Source organism: Sceloporus undulatus, chromosome 1 (genome assembly GCF_019175285.1).
Source record: "Sceloporus undulatus isolate JIND9_A2432 ecotype Alabama chromosome 1, SceUnd_v1.1, whole genome shotgun sequence".
NCBI lineage: Eukaryota > Metazoa > Chordata > Lepidosauria > Squamata > Phrynosomatidae > Sceloporus > Sceloporus undulatus.
Window position 1 is genome coordinate 98139164 of NC_056522.1, and position 20124 is coordinate 98159287.

The following is a 20124-nucleotide window of genomic DNA, read 5'->3' on the forward strand; positions in this document are numbered from 1 at the left end:
TGGATTTATGGGATTCAAGGCAGCTTATATTCTGTTTTCCCATACATACTGAGCAGTTCAAGGTGATTGAAATACACCAAACTCAGAAATGAAAAAATAGTACTTAAATATTAAGAAAGTTAATGTTATCTTTCTAATCATATTTCTATGGAAAAATTCTGGGTTGCATACATCATTTTGCACCAGTCCAAAAAAGGAAACCTGAACAATTTGGCAGATCACATTGTAAAAATGAGATGGGAAGAACTCTGCCAAAACCCTTGAGGAAGGAGCTACATTATTGTGGTGCCACTATGAAAAAGCCCTGCTACCATAACAGATTGTAAGCGTTAAATCTATCATTAAAGAACAGAGCACTTGCCTTGATGCTTCAATTCGGTACCAAAATCCATCATCAATGGTTAGATCTGGATACTCAACTCGTCCAACTCCAGACCCAACATCCCACAAGAAATCGACTTTGCCTTTACGCATTTCTATGGCTAGAAAGTCAGTCTAATAAAAAAAGATTTTTTAAAAAATCAATAGCATTAGAGAAATAAGAACAAAATCAACCAAACAGAGAGAGAGAGAGAATTTTAACAACACCTGTTCTTACCAGTGATATCAGTTTATTATTATACTAGCACAGCCATGCAATTCCCACCCTCACTGAATTATTCCAAATATGCTCACATAAGGAGCAAAATCAATAGTTGTAACCCATCAGTGCAAACACAGCACTGTTAGAATCAATACAACTGTCTTCCTTGGCACACATACACACATGTGCATATGTAGCACATGAGCTTTTCATGGGGACCAGATGTTTTTTTGTGTGTTTTTCATGTCTCCAGCTGGCCAGTGCTCTCATCCAATATGATTTTTTCAAACTTGACACTTGAGATATTTGTACTGATTTGGAGAGTAGGATAGGAAGGGTACACATACCCCTGATTACCATAGTCTTTTGCCTGGCACTTCCAATTTTAATTTTCATTATCATTGTGCATCTGGCTATCACAACATAGCTGGATGAACCTTGGCTACTCCTGCTCTCCCTTGGCCACTAGATGGCAATGTCAGGTGGGGGGGGGGAGGAAAATAGTGAGTCTCTTCGGGTGGGAGAGAAGGAAAATTCATGCTACATTTCCTTGATGCTTGACTCCCGGGCTTCTTGGTGAGGCTGTGGCTTTGACCAGGTTTCTCTTCATTTCCCAACACTCAAGAAATCTCTTTTTCATTTTGTTCAAGTGTTTGAATACTCTTTCTATCCCTAATTCAAAGTACTGCATAGGCAAGCAGAAAGTGACTGCTGAACCCTTCATAGTAGAAAGAAAACTAGACCATTTTAATTATTTTTGATCTTGCTTTTATAACCTTCACACTGTTGACATCAGAATCCCAGCAAATGCAAACTGTATCTGCCAATGATGTCATTTCAAAAATCTTGAATCATCTTTATTCAATTTGTAAAAGAGTTTTTTAAAATGATTAGACTGCTTTTTCTTTCTTTACTTTTTATCTTGAATTGCAATCATATAAGAATAATTCTTATTTCTGTCAGTCTGGGATTCTATGCTTCTTCAACAATTCTGACACAAAATGGGGCACAACTTGAAATGGCTCAGCTGCCTCACCATCCCTTTTCTCTTCCTTCTTGCTCTTTTTTATTTTTGCTGCTAGTATAGCTCTGGTGGCACTATACTCACTCTGAGGAAAGAGTCATTCCAATTTTAATTATTTAAATTTGGAACAATTTCTTATTCAGAGTAAAGAACTGACCATTCTGGGGTTTGGACAACCCATCAGTGAAAGCATCTGCACTATAGAACTGGTGCACTGCTGAAGCTCTTTGCTACAGGGTGCATGGATACAAGGTGGCTGCATCAGGGACCGTCATGCCAACATCTTTCTCTCCTGCTGCTTCTGGCAGCTGGGGAAACTGCCAGGTGACCAGTGAAGAGGAAAATGCTGGCAGCTGTGCAGCTGGCCAACCATACAGCAACAGCTAGACAGGCGTCAACTTAGGTATGATAACATTCGGGAACATCCTGGATCCTGAATTCAAGCTGGAAGAGGTAAACTGGTTAATTTGTTCATGGGATAAGATCCCTCTACTGCTAGTCCTGCAGGTGATAAACTGGAAAGATTATTTTGACACTGTGAATGAGCAAAGGGTGGGAGGGATGGACTTTTGAGCTGAGTAAAGATTTGAGAGCAATAATTATTTGTGAACTATAATGCTTGGTTAAGTCTCATTGGTAAACCATGGAGCCAGAGGACTATGATGTCCCACTTCTAATGGAGGGAGCAGAAATCACTACAGCATGTCAACAGCAGCAGTGGTAGCAAGTGGCACTGCAGAGGGCTTATGTACAGCTTGATCTCTCAACCTTCCTAATCCTCCCCAATTCTGAGTCAAAGAATCAAAACTGCCTTTTGATTTCCATCTTAAATGTATCAACACAAAGCTCTGAACTGACTATACATTTTTATAATGGAAAATGAGAGCAGACTTACAAATTTGTTGCTTCCAAGATAAAAAAGCAGATTGTCAGCAGTTTTTGTCTTTACATTTAGAATGACAGTGTTGTAGCTTCCTTTCTTTATTTCTGGTCTGTATGTGCGAATGCAGTTGCCTCCAGAAGCCACAGATACTTTAATCTTCAATAGTGAAGAAACAAAAACAGGAGAGAAAACTCAGGTGATACAGATCATTACTGGCAATGAAAACTTTACATATTCCCAAACAAACAATGCATTCATGAACACACTCTTTCCACCAGGCTATGGCAATCTTATCTGGCATTCTGCACAAACTGTTATTCAGCTATTTTGTCACAAGAATTATTTGAATACTGTATGTGAATGTGGACAAGGGTCAGCTATAAAGCCTCTGTTGCTGAATACATTCAGAAGTAAATGGCTAATGAATTCACAAGGGAAACTAAGTATATGGCCTATGTGGAATTTGTGATCCATGTGCTTCGTGCTTTCTCTTTGTTTTGTGAAAACGCTTCACGTATTTTAGTTCTGGTTCTGTCTCAGTGGAATCCTTTTAATCCTGAGAACTAATTTTCTAATATTCATTAAGACTTCACTTTATTCTTCCTGTAATATTATTGTCGTTATGTAAGAAAGTTATGGCATTTATGTGCATATCATCATGAAGTCAATAAAGTCTTGGATCATTTCTATAATGTCCTGTTTTATTGAACTTACAGAATTTTGTTATGGAAACAAGGAAAAAGTGAGCAATTTTAGTTGATTGTCTGGCTGAGAGTTAGTTGGTAGACACAAATACCCCAGCAAAAGTGACAGTGGCATGGTGACCAGAATAAAAAGTATATGGAGCTGACTGGAAGAAGGTAAAGAAAGGATCCATCCTAGTCTGCCAGATCAGTGGTGTTATTAGCGTTAGTATCACCTGATGTGGTAACTTTGGTAGGGGGTACTAGCAGTGATCTTCCTGTCAAAAGCTTCTTGAAACCCAGAAACTAGGGTGGGCAGCCTAGGAGGCATGTGGCAGAGGACGCTGCTGGGTGGGCACTTGGGAGGGGCAAAAGAGAGGGTGTTTTGGGAGAACCTCTTCCTCCAGCTCTTTGGTGGTGGCAGTAGCATGGTAGCTCAGCTGGCTAACATGGAGGCAGGAAGAAGGAGAGACTCTACTCCCCACCTGCCTGCTTCTGCGCTGCCTGGCCAAGATGCCATGCTACTGCTGCCACCGAAGAGTAGCCTGGCAGCTTCACCAGGTGGCGCAGGCAGGCAGACAGGGGGACTTTTCTCCTCATCTGCTTTCCTCTATGCTGCCCACCTGAGCAGCAATACTATTACCACCACTGAAGAGCTGTCACTGCCTGCTGGATCAACCGGGCAGTGCAGTGGCAGGCAGGTGGGGATACTCCTTTCCTCACTTGCCTGGCTGCCTGCCTCTGTGCTGCCCAGCCAATGTGCCAGGCTACTGCTGCCACTGAAGTCCTGGAGGAGGAGGACATGCTGGCCGAGTGGGAGATGGAGTCTCCCTTTCCTGCCCTGTCAGCAAAGCTGCTGGACTTCAGCACCCCTTCCCATTAACAGACAGGGTGACACTTCCCTTCTGAGGTGTCCCCTTGTGATGCCCCTGTGCCAGAATCAAAGCAGTCTGTTTCTTAGTGCCTGGGTTCTTGATGTTAAAGGTATTCTGGGAATACTTAGAAAACTGCAGCAGCATCTTTAAGACTAACTGATTTATTTTAGCATGCACTTTCATGGATATCATTCTACTACTTCAGCTGCCCTGATAGAGTGATTTTAAAATAACAGTTTTTAAAGCATAGTTACACAGTAATGGGAGCGTGATGGAATGCAATAGGATATAGAAATATGCAAATTCTTACCCTGGCCAGTTAGCTCTGAAAGACTCATGTATTCTGGACCTTTTAATATAGCCAAAATTGAACTCCATTGGCTTTTCCATCTAGCATTGGCTTTTCCATTCAGTATGGATAGAAAAATCATAGAGATTTCTACTCAAACATGTGGTTAATTTAAAAAAAAAAACGCTTTAAAGCCTATGGAAGAAAATTATTTCAGAGGTGAACAAAATGATTTCTGGCCTTGCCTCTATTTATTTGAAGTGCTCCTCTTAAAGTGAACAAGATATTTTATCATTGTCATCACACATGCATTCCTTTTTGTATTTCTCCTGGAGGCAGCTTGATGCTTTGACTCTTGGACTTACATTAAACAGTAGCTCACCAAACATTCATCTCTAGGGATTTACTTTACAGATTCCTGTAGGTCATATGGCAAATAAGTTTAGCATTACCAACTGATCCCTGAGTTTAAAATGTAATTACATTGGGAAGACAGATTCGGGACTAAGTAATGAGGCTAGAAAATGATGCTCTTAACCCAAGGACACAAGGTGAAGAAAATCAAGAAAATGAGAAAGCAATTCCACTTAATATTCTTGGCAATTCTGCAAAGGTGTTGTCAGATTCCTTATATACCAGCTATGGCTGATGATAACAAAACTTAACAAGTGACTAAAAGGGAGGCCTGGATCGAGTGACTATTATATATATATATATATATATGAAAATGACTTAATTATGTTTATTGATATGCAAAGGCACTTTCCCCGATGGATTGGGACCTCAGCTGCCACAGCAGCAGCCCCGAGGCCCTGATCCGCTGCTTTTCCAGGCCGCAGGGAAGCGGCAAAACCGGCAAAAGGCCTATGTACAGGGCCTATGTTTGTCAGGATTGTTCATGCCATTGTATTTCCAATTTCTATGTATGGCTGTGAAAGATGGACAGTGAAAAAAGCTGATTGGGAAAGAATCAGCTCATTTGAAATGTTGTGCTGGTTGAGAGTTCTATGGAAACAGTGGATAGCTGAAAAGACAAGTGAAGGGATCCAAGAGGAAGCCAAGATGACTCAGCTGAGATTGTTGTGCTTTACACATAACATGAGAAGACATGAATTATTAAAAAGAATAATAATGATTGTTAAGGTAGAAGGTAGTAGGAAAAGAGGAAGAATCCATTACAGGTGGATAGATCCAATCAAGAAAGCCACAGCCCTGAGTTTGCAAGACTTGAGCAGGGCTGTTGATGACAGGGTGACTGGGACAGCTATCATTCATAAAGTCACCATAACTCAAAATTAAGTAATGACAGAGTGAACATGAGAGAATGTAAGGGCTTGGAAATGATACATCAACTGATCATTGTGTCAATTGTTCTTAATTGCCATTGTCTATTGAAGTCATTGAAGAACAATTAACAACATTGACAGATGATGTATCATTTCCAAGTCCTTATGCTCTGTCATGTCCAAAGAAGAAACAGGTGTGGTTCTAAAGGTCTGTTTCAAGCAGTATGTAACTAATGTATAACTCTGGGAGCTGGGTATGTTTAACTTGGAGAAGAGAAAACTGAGAAGTGACATGAGTGGTATCTTCAAATACTGTATCTCAATGGATGTCATGTAGAAGATGGAGAAAGGTTGTTTTCGACCATTCCAGAGACTATAATACAAATGAAATCAAAATGCAAGGAAAGAGATTCTACCTAAACATTTGGAGAAACTCCTTTCTTTCTTTTCTTTTTCTTCCTTTTTTTCCTTTTGCTGTAAGACTTGTTCAACAGAGGATTGGTATGTCTTGAAGGACTGTGGACTCTCCATCTTTGGAGGTCTTTAATAAGAGGTTGGATGGGTTTCTTTTAGGAGTGTTGTAATTTTGTACTCTTGCACAGCAGGAGGTTGGACTAGATGACCCTTGTGATTCCTTCCAACTTGATTCTTTGATTTGATGATTCTATAATAATATGATTGATGCATATAGAAAGGATACTCCAATCTACTAACTGTTATCTCAGCAGTTTTGCTCTACAATGAGCATACAAAAATCTGTGCAATCAGGGGCTGACTGATTCCAGTACTTGAAAAAATAGCCTGGATTGAAATGGTGCATTTGTCTTTGTCTTTTGCTTTTACCACTGTTAAATGACCCAAGTGCTGTTTGTTAGAAGCACTAAGAGGAAAACATTTAGTAAGTATGTGTGTTATGAGTGAGAGAGACAGAACAGTTGATTTTCCACACAATCAAATAAGTATTTGAAAAGCAAGCATTTGATTACAAGCATCATCTGAGAAATGTGCTTTTTCCCCTTCTAGCTTACTGTTTTGTTTATGACTTCTGATGAGATGCCCTATAGTAACTTAATCAAGATAACCATGATTAAAGCGATGTTCCCAGTAACGAAAGAAGAATGATGAGCTTCAGTTTACATATGGCCCAAGCTGAATACATACACACACACACACACAAAATGAGCATAAGGAAGGAACAAGAGAAGAAGGTTGTTTTCAGTTTGTCACCATTGTGTTCTGAGATCTGTTTCTTTGTCTATTAATTCAGTAACACCAAGAACTGATCATTTAGTTCATATCTTTGTAGCTCTCCTGTGAAACAGCTGGAAATGAAAGGAGGAGAACTTGCTTTCTTCTTTGCTTTGCCAGCAAATTTCCTGGAACTAACTGTGAAAGCCTGTTACACTTTACAGGCCTGAGACCCTAAGCTTGAAGACCTAGTAGGAACTACCACTTACCCCTAGCCAGACTGTGGAGTTTATTGCACAGCCCCTTGGGATGGGATCGGGTCGTGGCGAAAGGGAGTGGGATGGGAACAGAATGGGGGCTATCACACATTTTAATGCATGCCAGAATGCTGTCGCCGCCATTTGAAGTTCCCATTCCTTTCCCGATCTGTCCCAGAGGAGGCAAGTTTCAGGAACGCTTCTGAACAGCTCCTGAAAATCTGGCATGTGATAAATGTGTGATAGCCCCCATTCTGTTCCCATCCCACTCCCTTTCATCACGTCCCGATCCCGTCCCCAAGGGGCTGTGCGATAAACTCTTGTGTTAACTGTTTGGGATATGGGTACTTAAGTTGGGCAGTTATAGGAATTTGGCAGGGTTATTATTATTATTATTATTATTATTATTATTATTATTATTATTAACCTTTATTTATGAAGCGCTGTAAATTTACACAGCGCTGTACATGCAATCTTTTTAGTTAGACGGTTCCCTGCCCTCAGGCTTACAATCTAAAAAAGACATGATACAGAAGGAGAAGGGAGTGGTGACGAGAAAGGGTAAGAGGTCCAGCAGTTCCTCTCAACCTCCGAGGCCTGGACCAAGGCAGATGGACTGGAGGGAGGGCAAGGCTTCATAATGGATGGTTAATCATTATCCAGGGAAAATACATAATCACAAGTAGGATAATACATATACAGTACATAGGAATACAGGAAATGGATCGATAAACAGCCAACAACAGAACATCAGATAGTAAGCGACAATTTGGGTTGCTGCCAAATGACTGCCAACCCAACTCTGTTTCTGCTTTCCATCTAGATATAAGGGAAATGTTTTGATACTCAGCTGATGTCTGCTGGTAGTACTGGACTGGATAGTAGTGAACAAGCTGAAACGTAATTAAAAAGAGTAAAAACAAATGTGACACTCAGGCAGTGGGAGGGAACACGAGGGAGAGAGCCATTGATCTCATGGTTGGATATTTCCATAAATAAAAGACACATGGATTCAGTTTTATTTTTTCTTTCTCTGTCATGTGTGTATGGGTGTGTGTGTGTGTATACATTTAAAAGTTCCTCATTCACTGGTGCGCCAAAGGGGAAAAGGAGATTAGATGGGGAAGCATCCAATCAGACAGGCAAACCAATCAGCTATTGGTTGATAGGTTGATGTAGGTTGGTAAGGCAAAAAACAATGTAGCGAAGTGAGTTTGCCGGGGGAAACATGTGTTTGGTTAGGTCTGGTGTCACCTCACTGTGCTTGTTAAGCGGTGGCATTAATGGATCATTGTGTGGAAAACAATTCTCATGGTAGTATCTGTGTCATTCCAGCGCATCATTCAAATCCACCTAATTTTCTGAGGCTCACTTGTCAACAAATGTGTCATCTTTAGCCTTATGTACTCCTTATGGACAGAGTAGAATGGTTAAAGATGCAGTGTAAGTTATTAAAACAGAAGGGCTTACAGAATTGGCTTGCTTCCTGGCTTGGTTTATCAAGTCTTTAATGTGAGAAATGTTTTTCCCCAGGTTGTCTTGAAGTTGTTTGATTGGTTTTAGTTTATCCATTAACCGATCAGCCTCTTCCTCTAAGTTTCTCACTGTGTCATCTGCATCAGCAACTTCATGTAAGAAAAACAACAACATGAAAGATTTAACAGGAGATGAAAACATCATTAGTATAACTCAGAACACTATGTGCCAATGGTTTATTAATCCAGGGATTAATGCCATGCCCACATATTCTCCCTCTTTCCCTTCTTTAACCTGAAAGGCTTTATTAAGTTGTGTTAAACCAGTTTTCCATTACATCTGTAAGAGGAATCTATGATTTCATGTTGAATTCCTAAGCACAATGCAAAATAATAATAATAATAATAATAATAATAACAACAACAACAACAACAATAATAGTCCTGCTTTCTGTATGGTTCTGAGTCCATGATTAAATCTCCATTTCCTAATTCAGATGTTAACAGTAGGTTGCAGTTTAAAGTAAACACACTACAAATGCCAAAAAGCAGCATGTGAAAAGAGGGAAGTGATGATGAGAAATGCATGATGGCTCATTGCCAGATTAATAAACCATGGTTTATTAAAGCCAGATTGCTATCCAATCAAGCCTTCTGTTACCACTTTATTTTTAAAAGGTGCAAGATGATTTAAACAATCATTCTAGAATTTGGTTTAAAGGCAAAACAGGAGCAAAGGAGCAAGAGTAAAAAAGTGTTCTACGTGTGTTCAATAAGACTTGAGTCAGAGGAAAACACCTGCACTCTTAACTTTCCATTTTCTGACATCTGGTCTTTGCATATTATAGGATAATTTATGCAAAGGCCAGATGCCAGAAAATGGAAAGTTAAGAGTGTGGCTTTTTGCTCTTATGTGTGTCTTATTGAACACAATTTGAATTAAAAGAATATTTCATATATTAGTAAAAAAAATAAGCACATATTAGTTCTACAATTTCACATTAGGAAAGGAAAATAATTGCCTTGTGTTGAAAAACCATTTATAAAATTAGCAGCAACCATGAGAATGGGTTGGGAGGAATGCACTGTGTGAGGTCATAGGAGAAGGCCGTCTTCAATGTGATCTCCTGTTTGTTGAATGATCTCCCTTTGGAGGTCTGATTGGCACCGACTTTGGGCTCATTCTGACAAGTTTTTATAAAAGCTTTTTGGGTTTAGTGACTTGATGTAAAATCTGTATTCATACTTGGTTTTAGATTCTTCTAACATCTTAAATTATGCAATGGTTTATTATGTTTTTAGGTAGCCATTGTGACTAATATTTTGAAATTCTCCATATACACATTGCAAAAATGTCTACATAATCATCTCAAGTCCACACAGAATGGGAAAAAAGTTTTTTGTTGGCTCTGGTCATTTCATAATTAGAATTCTTGTAATGTTATGTTCCTGTCCATTCACCTTCAAGGTGCAACAGTCAAGTAACAAATCATCATCACATTGGGGGGACACAGGTGTGAGTGTGCCTCACTGGAATATGCAGCACTTCCAAAGGAGAGTTTCCAGATTCTCACTGCTTTTTGAGTTTTTGAGGGGATGATGAATTGTGCCTTTTGCCATTTTTAACTCAATTTCTCACTTAGGATTTTGATACACGAGTATGGTGTGGACATGTAACAACAGAAAGGACCCTGAATTGAGGTTTGTTCATTTTGCATGGAACAGGCTGCTGGTCTGAATGGAAGCGTTTGCATCTTTGCAGGAATAATTGATTGAGTAGAAGAGTTAGCTATTTTAATGCAATACTTTGCATATGCACCATGCAAGTATATTTGCGAAAATGAATGAAGAACATAGACACAGAGAATAGGGGGAAAGCCAAAAAAGGAAAGCAATAAAATTGAAACCTCATACGTACTGATTCCTGAAGACAAGTTTTGAAGATTTAAAAAAAGAAGAAGAAACAACTTGTAAGGTAGTGTTTGAAAGACAAACAACACAACAAATGGATCAGTGGACATAAAACTGCAAGATTTCATTGCCTGACACATGGGTACTGCTGATATGGTATGTGGAATGCATAACTATAGTTTTTTGGTACTCTTATTGCACTATATATATGTGTTATGTTTGTTTGTGTGTGTGTATGCGTGTGTGTGTGTGTGTGTGTGTGTGCATGCACATGCATGCCAACAATGTAAAGGCACATGCACAGACACGCACACTAACACAGATACACACACATAGTATATGTATCTGGTGTGTATGTGTGCGCGCGCGTGTGCACGCGCACATGTATTGCAGGTAGAGTAAAATAATTTGACCTGTAATTCTATATTCAGATTCCTAGATGCAAGTTCTACAGAATTCTGTGAGATTTACTTTTGGTAGACACATTAAAAAATTGTGATATAAATGCCTATCTGATCAAAAAGTAAATTATTGTGAAGGATGAATCCCTGATTGTTTCTATCTGGTACTATTATGGTACTAGATCCAGTCTGATCTGGGAAGCTAAGGAGTGTCAGACATGGTTAGCACTTGGGTGGGAGACTGCAAATGAATACTATGTGCTGTAGGTGGTATTTCAAAGAACTGGCAATATCACCTCTGAGTATCCCTTGTCTAAATAAACCCCCCAAAAATCATGGGGTTGCCACACACATATACACGCAAAAAGACAATGGCCTAGTGAAAATTAATGCCTAAGATGGGCCTCCTACATCCTACCTTGGTTATTACCTGTTTATTGCCAGGATAAGTCCTCTTTAATCATGACATCATGATTTATTGTATGAGGAAAATCAGGGGTTTAAATGGACATTAGCCCATGAAAATTGTGCGATCGCAGTGAAGATTTTCACATGCATTGTGATTAAAGAGGACTTATCCCGGTAATAACCAGGTGATAGCCAGCAACAAGTCATTCACAGGATTTTCCCATGAATGATTTGTTGCTGGTTATTACCTGTTTATTGTTGGGATAAGTCCTCTTTAATCATAACATCGTGTGAAAAACTTCAGTGTGATTTTACGTTTTTCATGGGCTAATGTCTGTTTAAGCCCTCGATTTTCCCAGTGCAATAAAGTCCAGAAATACTTTATGAAAGCTGTAGGCAGACTCAGGATTCCAGGAGTGACTTTGCCTTTTATGAGAACACAAAAATCCACCAGATACTCAGTGGGTGCTCAGACAGGTTATTATAGCCAAAACAATTAAGGAACACAATACGTTTGAATACACGCTCAGCTAATGATTTTGTGACCAATACTAGAACCAAGATCACAGGTCCACTTACATTTTGTGTTCCTCACAAATGTTATTCTTAGCAGTCTAATTTAGAGAAAGCTTCTTTAAACTATTGCAATCCTGTCAATCTATTGCAGGTCTAATGAAAGTTTTGGCCTATGGTTGCATATGGTGACCAACTGACATACCTAGATTATGACACATTTCAGTTTTCTGAAAATAAATTAAAATAAAATAAAGGAGGAACATACTGGATCATATAAAGATTAAAACCCTTAAACCAAATTGGTACTATTCCAATATAAAAATAAGCATGCAAGAGATACAAGCATATTCATTTAACAATGTATGAATATCCATTTAATAACATAAAGCCCTTCCTGCCTATTTTCCTCCAAATTCTATCATGAAGACTACTCCTTTGTTCAAGTTCTTCTCTCTCCCTCCCTCCGTCTCTCACCCCCATAAGTTTCTCTAAGAAAATAAAAAAAATGTTTGTGTCTATACTTGGTATCACATTACATATGCAGATAGGAACAAGTAGACTTATAAACACTGAACAGGATAATTTTATTACAGAATTTAAAAGCTCATGGAAATAACAGCTCTGAAAGTCTATCAACATTCACAGTTCTCTGCCTGCCATGCACATATATGGAATATCCAGTGGAAGTGGATGTTCACTTTCTATGTCATTGCAATGGGAAAGGTCATACAGCTATGCTACAGATATTCAGATGCAATTTTCCTTCAGTTCAACATAGTGATACTCAATGAGTATAACTAAAGGATCAGCATAAAATATGCTCTCAACATAGCTGTATTACCCAAGAGGCTATAATATATCTTCTACAACCAAAAGACAGCTTTATTAAACCCCTCTCATATTTTCCCCTTCAAAAGGTTAACTCATAGACTGAATTCATACTACAAAAGCTTGCCATTATTTCCACTGCCCTGGGAATGGTCTGCCAAGGACTTTTTCATTATTAACTTTCCAAGATAAATTTTCTTCATATTAATCAAAATGTTTTAAGAACCTAGAGAATGGATCCTTGAAAACATACTGTTCAGTATGTGCCATTTAAAATCTTAAAAACAGCTAGAAGAAGCAAATAAAGAATATTGGAAGGTATCATCTAAGAAATACAAAATGACAATATGTCTCTGGTAGTTTAGCAAAGGTGTCACAACTTATCCTTAAAGCAGTAGAAGGGACAACCCTTTCATTTCAGGAGACTATGGAAACAGAAGAAGAAACCATGCAAGAGATATATATATATACAATAAAATCTTACTGTTTTTGGTGGGATCTTTCACTACAGCATTTGTTTTGGCTGCATCATCAGCAAGTTTTTGGTAGTTGTCTTTTAAGCCCAGGAGATTCTTGTTGAGATCTCTGATTCTAGCCAGTACATCATTCGCTGTATCATTAGCTTGGTTAGCTTTATCTTTGACTGCTTGTACCTTGGCTGCTGTATCTGTAAGCAGGAGGTAGGAAATCAGAATTATAGAGAGATTGCCTGGCACTCTGTTAGGGCCATATGCGCATGTACAGTTCACTTAAGTGTGCCTATGTCCTAATTTGGGAGGCTGTGAGAGTTGGTATTCCCGTCTTCCTTCTGCAGCATCCACAAGCCCCCACTGTGAGTTACTGAATAGCCTCTGAACTTTTCCCTGCGTCATAAGGACTGGGTAGAATGACAGAAACATATCTTGTAGCTTGATGGGAAATGATAACATGAGCACTGAGATCCACCAGGGTCCTCCAGAGGTTTGAGGCCTGTTGTAATAATATTGTTTGGTTCCTGGAATGTAGACAGATGCGTCTGTGATTCTGCCCAGGTGTGCAATACGGCTCAGCCCAGCACAGGTCTGCATGAGGATCTACTATACTATGCTGAGGCAAACAGGAGATTATCACACAGCTAAATAAAGCATCTTACCACTGCCATATTCAATCTTCATTCAGGCTGCACACTGGTGTTATCGCACAGTTTTTCTCCTCAAAAACGTCAGCTGGGTACAGCCCAGCTCCAATGTGTGTCCCTGAACCTGCGCTGGTTTCCATTTTTCAAAGTTGGAAAGCTTCTTACTTTGAAAAAGGCTGCTGAAGGGAGTTCAGGGACACTCATTGGAGCCGGGCTGTACCTGGATGGTGGTTTTGAGGAGAAAAGCCATGTGATAAGACCGGTGTGCAGCCCGAATGAAGACTGAATTCGGCAGTGGTAAGTCACTTTATTTAGCTGTGCAATAATCCCCACAGGCTAGAATCCTGTTGGTTATTTCCAACTGCTGAACGATGATTCAACAGATAGGTAAATCCTATTGATTCAATGGATCTACTCTAGTTAGAACTAGCAACAGAATTGAGGTCATTGGATGCACAGATGATCATCTAAGAATCTGTTATATATAAAACAATGTTGTCAACAAAACCCTTTGATTTGGAAAAGGCACATCTTGGTCTTGTCAAGAAATCAAAATAATTAAATAGGGATGACTATTTAAATATAAACAGAAAATATATTTATTTCCAATGGAATAAGTCAAAGAAATGAGAGATCTCATTATCATACAACCTGTTTGTTCAGTGTAGAGCCAAAACTGATTAGTCTGTTCACACAATACTAAAATAAAATCCTAATGACTGTGTGGCTATCAAATGCTACTAGGATAAGCCGAGCTAATTATTATTTGAGCGATTTTTTTTCCAGTGGAATGAAAACATGTGTTATCAGTTCTGTGAAATTTAAAAATTATACACATATATTACTTCGTCTGGCAAAAGGTTGACATGAATTAGTCTCAAATCTAAACTTCCACATTCTAAAAACTTCCATATATTATTTTCATATGAGCCAACTTTTGCAATGGTTTTATAATCATTACAGCTCCCCCTCCATCTCCCTGATATCACTGCCACCTGCACTGGCAAAAGAAATAACACAGATGCTTGTGAATTGTTTTAATTAGATTGCAACTTTGTTGAATCAGAGAAGTCTGCAATCCAGCACCACTTGGCATAGTGAGCCTCGTATAACTGTTGGTTTCTCTTCACCCTTTCACCACAGAGAATTGCTCTTTCCACTATAAAGTATGGCAACATAGCTATGATGTCATGCCAGTTTGCCTCATATGAACAGAATACTGCCAGCCAATCTTGGCTTCTATTTTTACATCCTTTGAATGTAAAGGCCGTCAGGCAATTTCACTCTCTTCCACAAATTTTTGATATTTCTGTAGAAATGAATTTTGTCTAACAAGATTATCTCTTCTCTATCTGGTGTTGCTTCAGTATTAGCTTGCTAAGGCTAGCAGCAAGTTGTAGGACTATTGGGAAATGAACTAAAGAAAGGATGGATTGGCAGGCAGTAGGCTGTCTTTCATTCTTAAAAAAATTAACTTCGAGAACCAGCCTTTTAAGGGTGATATGAAAGTGACAGCTCCTGCCAGGCCAGAAAAAAACTGAATAGCAAGTATTCATTCTCTGGCATTCTCAAAGAGCTAAAACAGACAAGAGAACTTGAAGAATGGAGTAAGTGTTCATGTGTGAATGTGTTCAAAATCTGTATGCTTGTTTCTCCTCCCCCAAAAAACACTCAAAAATGTATTTCATTCTAGCACTTTGGCACATGTTACTAGAGCTAAAACTTATTTGTGAGCCATGAAAGATGACATCCATTTCTGATGATGCTTCAAGTAGACCACCCTAACAGAAGGGCATCAATTGTGGAAGGCTGTGGGAGAAGAGTATATGGTGCCTACACTATGTTTTGCTGCCAGAGTGGGCAATGAAACCACCACAGTATAGTATGGAAAGACAGTTGCCTAAACAATATGAAGATGCATTTTCTCCACTCTCAGTGAGGCAACGTCATGCTTTCCTCAGTTTGATGTTATGTTGTTGGTGTTATATTTATTTATATCCCGCCCTTTTCCCAGTTTGGATCTTAAGGTGGTTTATAACAGTTAAACATCGCTGAAAATCAACAACATACAAAAGTTAAAATCCATAAAATTAAAATTTTGTCAAAACAAATTAAAAACAATAACAAATAAAAGTCTAGCACATTATGCAAGGCATATTTCCCACGAAAAATAAATTTATGTTCAATGCTGCACACCCAAATCTGACTGGGTACACAGAGACATGGCATTGGCTCACTCACAACATGATCTCTGTTGAGCTAGAGCCATGATATGAGGAACAGCAAAGATGGGGTGGGGGAAAATGTGGTTCTAAAAGTGCATCTAGGTTTATGGAGCACTTTGTACCCCAGAGTTTCATAGATCATAATCAGAAATTCACTCTACTTACCACTAGGAATTGCTGACAGTTTTCCCAGGGTATCGTTCAAAGCTCTGAGGAGATCAGAGTTTTTTTCCTCTGCATCTTGTAACCTATTCTGCATTCCCTTTAGATTATCTCCATTTTCTTAAAAGAAGGAAAGAAGAAAATCACAAAGGTTTAACTTAATTTTCTGTTCACTGCTCACTTTAGCTTTAGTCTATTTCCCTTATTATATCGTCTGAAATATTCTCTAGTGCTACCTTTTATTGCTAGAATCATGCTAAATAGCAGTTTGTGTGTATTCTAGCATGTTTGTCTGTAACCTATTTTTCTTTGAAAAAAATTAGATGCATGTGGGGCAGTCTTACTTTATCCTCACAGCCTCTGTGAAAAAAAACTTTTACCAAGAGACAAGTATCTGGCCCAGGGGCATCATATCAGCTTTTTTGGCTGAACAGAGATTTGAAGAAAACTCTGTGCAGTTCATGTTGAACACTCTATACAATACACCATGCCATGATCAATTTATTTGCAATTAGAGAGTTAGCTATTAAACTAAATTGGAAAGAATTTGAATCCTCCATCAAATGAAATGTCAATAAACTTCTCCATGGTACATATATGAACAGTATAAGAGCTTTAAGCCAAGGATTATTACAATGTCCAAAGCTATGGTTTTCTTAAACTTGTATTATACAACACCCAATGTTTACACAGGTTTTTTTGTTAGAAAAAGATTTAACTTAAGAAACATCACTGATGCTTGCACATAAACCAAAAAAGAAAAATGGCAGACTTTCTGAACAACACAGTCCTAATGACTAAATTGAACAGAGAAGGGTTTCCTTAACATCATCTGACTTGATTGATAGATGGCACTGATGTGTGGTAACTGCAGAATTTTTCGGTCCTTGAATCTGTGGTTTCTTAGGTGTGTGAGTATGAATAAAGTAGATCAATAAGGTCACAGCAGTGCCATGAAGTGAGTGTTTTACTTATCATATTCCCATTACATTTACTTGTTGAAAGGCAACCACTGCTAATGCAATACATACTGAAAGGCCATGAAATCATGGTCCTCTGTATTGGATCGATATTTGAGGTAACACTGACAATTTACTCACATTATTTCTCTCTTTATTTTATGCCTCTTTTAGGGGAAAACTTTCATTTGCAGATGAAATAATAATCTAACACCCATTATAAGTGGGGGAAAATACACAAATCAAAAGGACATTAACTGAATATTCAATATGCTAGTGATGGGATACAATTCAAAATGGTCTGCCAGGTATTTTTCATGACAGTAGTGTTTTTCTGGGATGACATCTATCAAAATGATTCTTTTAAGACTGTCAAAAGAAATGCTTCAATATAAGATTTGTGGCTGTTTGCAAATACGTATGTCAACAAGTCAGGCGTGTTGCATGCCAAGAAAAAAAAAATATGATGAATGCAAAGACATGCTTTTAGAGAGGTATTTGATTATTTAATTTAGTATGGAAGATCTTGGTCCATGCTGCAGAAGAGGGAGGAAGACATTTGTAGCCAGATGGTTCTTCCCTCTTTGAAACAAAAGGACTGAAGTGATGGCAAATCTGGGAAAGAAGCTATAAATCATATATAGGGCACTGGGAGAATGTGGCACATTACAATTCTAAAACTGGTGTACTCAAGATAATGAGGGACATCTAACTAAGATATATTTTATATTTATCTAATTTGATATTCCAGAGGGTTCTTCACTGGACTATAAATCAGTTTCCAGCATAGACAAACACAATACCCCCCCCCCATGATGTATTAGGAGAGATCTCACATCTGAAATAAGTGCTACATAGTCAAAAACATTAAACAGAAAACCTGAGTCTTGAATGTTCTCTAGCTTTTCTAACAATGAGAGAAAGTTTCTTCTCATAATTTTATACAGAATAGTTCTATATATTCCTGATGCTAACTACATTGGGTTGTATGTAATGATGTTTTTGTGCTTTCAGAAAAAAATATCCACTTGTACAAAATAGCCAGAAGGGTTTGACTAGCCATTGAAGGAAGTCACACCATTTCTTAGAGCTTATACAATGGGCTTTTGGTATCTGCTTGGATTTGGTTCAAGATCCTTAATGGATATCAAAATCCATGGATGCTCAAGTCCTATTAAATAAAAAGGCACTGTAAAATTGTGTTCCTGAAATAAAATGGCAAAATAAAGAAGCAAAATAAAGATTTGCTTCTTAGAATGTATATATTTTAAAACTATTTTCAAGCCATGGATAGTTAAATCCATGGATAAAGAATTCGTGAGGGCCAGCTGTAATGATGTTTTAAAATGATATTCACTCCTGTTTCTCATCATGCCCAGTAGTCAGGGGGAATGTTTGGCCTGAAAACTGCTTCCACCCAGGTTTCCATCAGCCCGGCAGTCAGGAGGAGTGTTTGGCTTGAAAACCACTCTCATCCAGGTTTCCATCAGCCAGGAGGAATGTTTGGCTTGACTTTCACCCAGCTCTCCATCAACCCAGCAGTCAGGAAGAATGTCTGGCTTTAAGACTCCTCCCACCTGGCTTTCCATCAGCCAGGAGGAGTGTCTGGTGGCAGTAGGAGCTTTAAAACTGCTCCCACCCAGTTTTCCATTAGCTTGGGGGCTAGATTTATCATTTATAGCACATTAGGAACACTGACGTTCTTCTCTTCTTTTTTTGCAATAACCCTAGCTTATTTCAAACAACAAGAGGGATTGTAGCCATTTGATTGATTGATTTCACAATTTCCAAGTAACCTGTTATTATATTGTAACTTACTGATTATTGACATTATTCATATTAGCCATTACGACGGACTTGAAGGCAACTTGGTTTCTCGAGCTGGCCTTCTATTGAGCTAATTTAATGGCTTATTGTTCTTTGATGTTGGATGGTTATTATTTACTTGATTAAGTCTAGTTGTTTCAAGCCTGGCAATGCTAGGGACTATTGACTGTTCTCAACTTTTTATATTTTCTTTTCTTTTCTGATCTTTTTCTTGTTAATTTGTTTTCTTCTATGGCTCTTATTTCTCCTAATTTGATGTCCATCAGGTGTCTTCCCTGTTCTCAGCTCCCTTTCAATTGCTTTCTTTGAAACTGCCATCAGTTGGCTTGAAAGCAATGACAGTCCATGACATTTTTCTTGCTAAATCTCTCCATCTTCTTGCTCTCACTGAAACCTGGCTTCCAGCTCACGACACCAAAACCTCTGCTGTTGTTTGGTGGACTTTTCTTTTCTCGCACTAGTCACCCGGAGGTCACAGGGGGAGGGGACAGTGTCATTTTAACCAACTCCTGTCAGTTTCAACCCTAATCTTCTCCTCAACAGCACTTCATGCTATTAAACTTTTTCTACCACTTCACCTTTGGATTGCAGTTATCTATCGTCCACTGGGATCACCTATTAAGTTTTTGTCAGATTTTGAGACCTGGCTTACTTTCTTCTTAGCAGATGAAGTCCCCTCCTTGATTATGGGGGACTTCAATATCCATATGGATGACATTAATAATCCTACAACTATATGTCTCTGATCATTGTTGTCTTCTTTTGGTCTCAAATTCTGTTCTAATGCACCTACTCATTCTTCTGGTCATTGCCTTGATATTGTTCTTACAAAAAAAAAAGTGTAACCTCCGACTTCATGGCTAAGGAGTTCCCATTGTCTGATCATCACTTCATCTCTTTTGCCCTCACCAATAATCCATCTCCTCATCAAATTGTCCAGCACCACTTTCGTGACCTTCATTCTATTGATCCTGTGATTTTGGCCAGGCTCTTGATACGTCTTTAACTTCCTTAAGTCTCCATGGATCCTTCCTTAATTCTACCTTATTGGCAACCCTCGATCATTTTGCCCCTTTATTGATACATGCAACCTCTGCTAATAAGCCACAGCCCTGGATCACTCCCATTGTTTGGTTTCTTCGTTCCTCTTCTCGAGGTGTCCACTGCATTTGACTTAGACTGCTCTTACTAAGATCACTGATGATCTTTTACTGGCAAAATCTAAAG

The 20124-nt window shown here is 38.7% G+C and overlaps 1 protein-coding gene across 1 annotated transcript in view; it reads right to left on the bottom strand.

Moving 5' to 3' along the window:
- Positions 1-20124, bottom strand: part of LAMA2 (laminin subunit alpha 2) — a 590097-nt gene that overhangs the window by 69594 nt on the left and 500379 nt on the right. The window contains 6 exon segments of the mRNA XM_042456962.1: positions 362-495; positions 2503-2646; positions 8539-8693; positions 10462-10467; positions 13092-13274; positions 16115-16231. Coding sequence (XP_042312896.1) covers positions 362-495; positions 2503-2646; positions 8539-8693; positions 10462-10467; positions 13092-13274; positions 16115-16231 — 739 coding nt within the window.